The sequence below is a fragment of the Pinus tabuliformis genome, chromosome 3_1 (assembly GCF_031772625.1).
Source record: "Pinus tabuliformis cultivar Carrire ecotype Pingquan chromosome 3_1, CPIR1, whole genome shotgun sequence".
NCBI lineage: Eukaryota > Viridiplantae > Streptophyta > Pinopsida > Pinales > Pinaceae > Pinus > Pinus tabuliformis.
Window position 1 is genome coordinate 211,249,285 of NC_142301.1, and position 4,827 is coordinate 211,254,111.

Below are 4,827 nucleotides of genomic sequence, written 5' to 3' on the forward strand. Positions count from 1 at the left end.
CAGAACTTACACCCAACAATAGCTATCATCCCTAAACCGACGGGCAAATAGAGATCGTGAACAAGTGGCTGGAAGAGTACTTGTGCAACTATGTGATTGGACAGCAGAGAGCATGGGTCAAGTGGCTACACCTTGGGGAGTTCTTCTATAACACTATTTATCACATGTCCATTGGTATGACCCCTTTCTGAGCACTTTATTGGTGTGATGCACTTTCTTTTTCTGACATGGTGTTTGGAGATAGCAGGGCCCCAGGGGCAAAGGATTGGGTTCAAGAGAGCCAGGAGATTGTCTGAGCTCTCAAGAACAACTTGCAGATGGCCCAGAATCAACAAAAGGTCTATGCTGATAAACATAGGGTGGATAGACACTTTAAGGTAGGGGACATGGTCTTCTTACGCCTAGAGCCATACATGCAATATACGCTCAAGCAGAAAGGGGCAGAGAAGCTTTTCCCACGGTTTTATGGGCCGTATAAGGTGGTTCGGAAGGTGGGAGAAGTGGCCTACGAATTAGAGCTACCTAAGGAGAGCCGGATTCACAACGTGTTCCATGTTTCATGCCTGAAAAAGGCATTGGGATATCATATCACAGCAGCAGTTGAGTTGCCTCCCTTGGATGATGAGGGGCACTTGGTTTTGACACTAAAGATCATATTGGAGACCCGAGAGAAGAAGTTGAGGAACAGGGTGATCCGGGAGTACTTGGTCAAATGGAAGGATTTGCCAGAAGAGGATGCCATGTGAGAAGTGAACAAATCTTGCAGCATCTAGTTTTGCAGTTGCTTGGGGACAACAACATCTAGGAGGGGAGGACTATAATGTCCCTTCCTAATAATTTTCCCAAGGTGAGGATAAAATCAATTTTGGCAATTTTGATATTTTTGGCTTTAGGAAAATATGTGGGAGAACTTAGGAGAAAGGGGGTTGATGTGCTTTTAGTGGCTTGTGTGGGCCACTCACCCACCCAAAAATACGCACCCCATGAAGGCAATTCGAATTTCCTAAGTGGGGATCAAAATATTTGATGGGAACCACGTGGGGCCTAAGGGAGCCTGCATAAATAGGAGGAAGTGAGAAGCATTTGGGGCCTTTTGATCATTTGAGAATTTCATTGTTGCTTTGGTTGTTTAGCTAAGCTACAAAGTGTTGTTCAGCACCGGAGCTTCCAAAGGAGTGAAGCCCATCCCTCTCTTCGGTGGACTTTGAGTGCCACCCTAGGATGGCTTCCATTGCCCACATCAAATTGTCATATTGTGGAGGATAATTTGCAGCAGGATAGTCAGTCATACACCCAGTTTGAACTGCAGGTTGGAGGGACCGCGTCATCCTCACTCAGGATTGCACAATCACTAGAGGGGGACTCTCGGTTGGAAGTTTAGCCAAAGGATTTGGGAGCTGGGTTGTGGAGAGATTGTTGGGAGCCTGATTTGGGGAGGCTTCTAGCCTTGTGGCAGCAAGTTACAACAGTTTCAGTTGCAGGCAGTGAGAACCAACGTTGGAGGAGGTCCAATCCCCAAGGAGTCGAAATTGGCAGGTCAAAACCAGGCAAAACCCTTTCTAGGTATTTTCTGGTTTTTTGGAGAGGAGTACATCCCCAAAGTTACAGAAAATCTGGGTTGTTTTGAGGGGGTAAATTAGAGCTGAAAATCAACCAGCAGATCAGTTTTGAAGGAACAATGCAGTATTTTGGATGCAACAAAGATTACAACAGCTAGGCACTATTGTATTATCCACCTGAGGCTTGTAGCCTGCCTTGTGCAAACCCAGGTGCACTCCTTCCATATTATATTGTACTCCAACAATTATAATTAATGAAAATTGGCCAATTTGGTGTTCTGGACAAAATTTCTGTTTACATGTGTTTATTGAATAAATTTTTGTGTTGTAATTGTTGCATGTCTTTGTTATCTTTGTAAATTTCTACTTCAGAATATTACATTGTATTTGGAATTGTTGTAACAAAAAAAAATCATTATTTTTGAGTCTAGAAAGTCATTTTATCCTCCAAGACCAAATCGACCTTGCCAAGGAGAAGTTGGCCTAGAAGAGGCCTATTCGACCTCCTGAGAAGTGTATATATAGCATGAGACTAGAAGGTGGGGAGACGCATTTAATCTTACACAGGATTGCAGGTGGGTCTTCATCTTGGGGTTTGGTCTCCCTATATGGGGTCCAAGCCCTCCAGAGGGTCATATTGGCATTTGTAGGATGTGTATTAAGAGCCATGTGCCTCCACTATAGCGGAGAGCAGATAGACACGCCATGGGATCCTTCAGTACCATCCATTGCTCGCTTGTGTTCCACCTATTTGATGATGATGATGCACCTCGACTACCCTGCCCAGCTAGGTACACACTTGCAAGGTTGCACCACACACTTGGCAGTTGATCTAGGGCCTAAATGAGGTTTTGTCTCACCATGGGAGACAAAGGGAGGGCTTGCATCATTGTTCCAGCCCTTTCATATGGGATACAGGCTTGATCGATCTACTTGGGGACCCATGAGGATGTTTTTTTGCCCCCAAAGCCACTTGGGAGCACCAAGGTTCATTTGCTTGGAGATCAAAGGGTCGCCCCCTTTATCACTATATGTGGAGCCTTTCCACTCATTTTGGCACACATTGGACTCCACTAGGCCTTCCAATGGCCCTCCTATCTATTTAAACCTTATCTATCATTTTGGCCCTCTTGAGAGGCTTATTTTTCATGTTATGGAGCTATCTTGGTGGGCTTGTCAACAAGGAATGTTATTTTTCACATTATTTTATTATTAGGGGCATCACTAGGCCTAATTAGGCAAATCGAACCCTTAGAGGATCATATATATTGATGAGAGGATTGATTCATTCCTTATCGTCACTTGGATTGGTATCTCTCTCTTCTTGGGAATTTTGCTATAGCTATTGATGGACAAATTGGATGAATATTGATGCATTTCAATGTTTGGATATCTTTTCTTGGTCTTGGAGCTTCGATTTTGTATCTCTTTGATGATTGGATATACTCACTATACTTGTAAGTGCTTTTTCATGGCCTATTTTTCCTCTCTCTTATATACATAATGTATGGAATTTTCGGTCATGAAATCTGAAAATCTGCCCTAATTTAATGCGAATTTGTCAAATTTTGATCTTGTGAGGATATTTCATAGTTACATGTTTGGGTATAGTGAATGAATGTTCCTAGGGGTAAATTATCTCCATAATTGCCTTGAGAAGTCATCAAATTGCTGCAATAAGAAGTATAAATTCCTTTTGGTAACCTAGTAGCTGCCTCTAGTGCCATGTGAAGTTACCATCAGACTCCTTGATTGGGTAAAAGAAATCCAAAGGTTGAAAGCATATTGACTCCATTCTCCCAATAGACTAGGCATTGATCCTATCCTTGGTGATCACCCTAAAGAATATATTTTTCACCTCTTTCCTCCTTTCCAAAGCCCTAACCCTAGGGGTCTCCTATGGCATCAAACAAAATCTTTTGAGCCATTCATTTGGAGAGCGAATTGGACTACAACTGCGCTGGGGTTTTCCCTAGGCCCTCACAAGGTTTGAAGGAATTCCCACAGCTAGATTTGGAATTATCCCAAGCCCTAGCTCCAACTTCGTTCTTGTCCCTAGGTTTCCTTGGTTAGTGGCTTTCTTAAGGGTCATTGCACTAAAACTCAAGTCATATCCAATTTCATTAATCCTCTTCTTCTCCCTTGTTTGGCCTAGATCTTTTGTTTGATGCTTCACCCGAAACCCTACGCCTTACTTGGGTCCACTTGGGCTTCTTTGTGGTCCCGCACCTTCATCATTCCTATTTCACAAGATCACTTTAGAAACCCTCTTCCCTTAAAGATCTTAGGTCTAGGGCATCCCTTGTCAAGGAATATCCCTAATACCTAGGTCTAGGCTTCTTCTTAAGCCTTTCTTGGAGATCCCTATACCTTGCTTCTTGAGCAAGGAAGTCCTATCATTTGAGCCTTTCCTATGAATGGGCTCTTGAAATCACTATCCTTCCATCATTGATATACAGTTCATAGTAATTTTCCTTATACCTAGACTCCTCCCATTGGTGAAAGTCCGTAAAGAGCAGTGGGCATTGACTGAGGTGACAGTGGGTTCTTGTCCATTGTTGCCACTTGGTCTAGTAGTTGCCCCTTTGGAAACCCTACTAGGGCCCTTGCTAGATTGAGCGGTAACACCCCTGATGCTACCCAAAACATCAACAGACTATACTCATTTGCTTCTATTTTACTTCCATCAGCTTCCTCACGTGCTTCTACCTCCCAGCATCTTTTTCCACTTTATGTTTTCTCCTCCTATGTAGTTTTAGTCATCCAATTTCAGAAATATGTGCAACTTTTTTATATTATCTTCCAATTTGATCACCTCTGACAGTTTCATCTTTCTTTTTGTCCTGATGGTATTGTACTTTCTTTTACTGCCACATGCCCTCATTGGTCTATTAACAGAATACCAAACACCTAACCATCATGAGTGGGTATGGTGACCTTGTAACGAAATATGTTTTCCTGGTTTATATGAGTTTTCTTCTTGTATTATCAAAAAACTATTGGGGTGACCATGTGACAACCATTAATACTTGTTGAAATTGACAAATTGAGCAAAGATTCCAATAGTTTATTTTATAAAATATTTGCATGATCATGCGACAAAGTGTAATTCTTAGGAAAATGAATAAGTTGGCAATAATTCTAATAGCCTAATCTATGAAGTCCTTGTCATATACAAAAGGCTCCAACTTATTAGATGGTTGCGTTTTATATGTATTCTAATTATGTAATGGTTTTGTTCATCGGTTTTTTATTCTAAACTACAGCA

The 4,827-nt window shown here is 42.0% G+C and overlaps 1 protein-coding gene across 1 annotated transcript; it reads left to right on the forward strand.

Annotated features, from left to right (window-relative positions):
- Window positions 1–317: 317 nt before the first annotated feature.
- On the forward strand, window positions 318–746 carry LOC149186535 (uncharacterized). The gene has a single exon (XM_089409381.1). The coding sequence runs from the start codon at window positions 318–320 to the stop codon at window positions 744–746; it is 429 nt and encodes a 142-aa protein (XP_089265507.1).
- Window positions 747–4,827: the final 4,081 nt, after the last annotated feature.

Bases quoted from the DNA above. Each gene is read 5' to 3' on its own strand.
- LOC149186535 (XM_089409381.1), top strand. From the start codon at position 318: ATGGCCCAGAATCAACAAAAGGTCTATGCTGATAAACATAGGGTGGAT.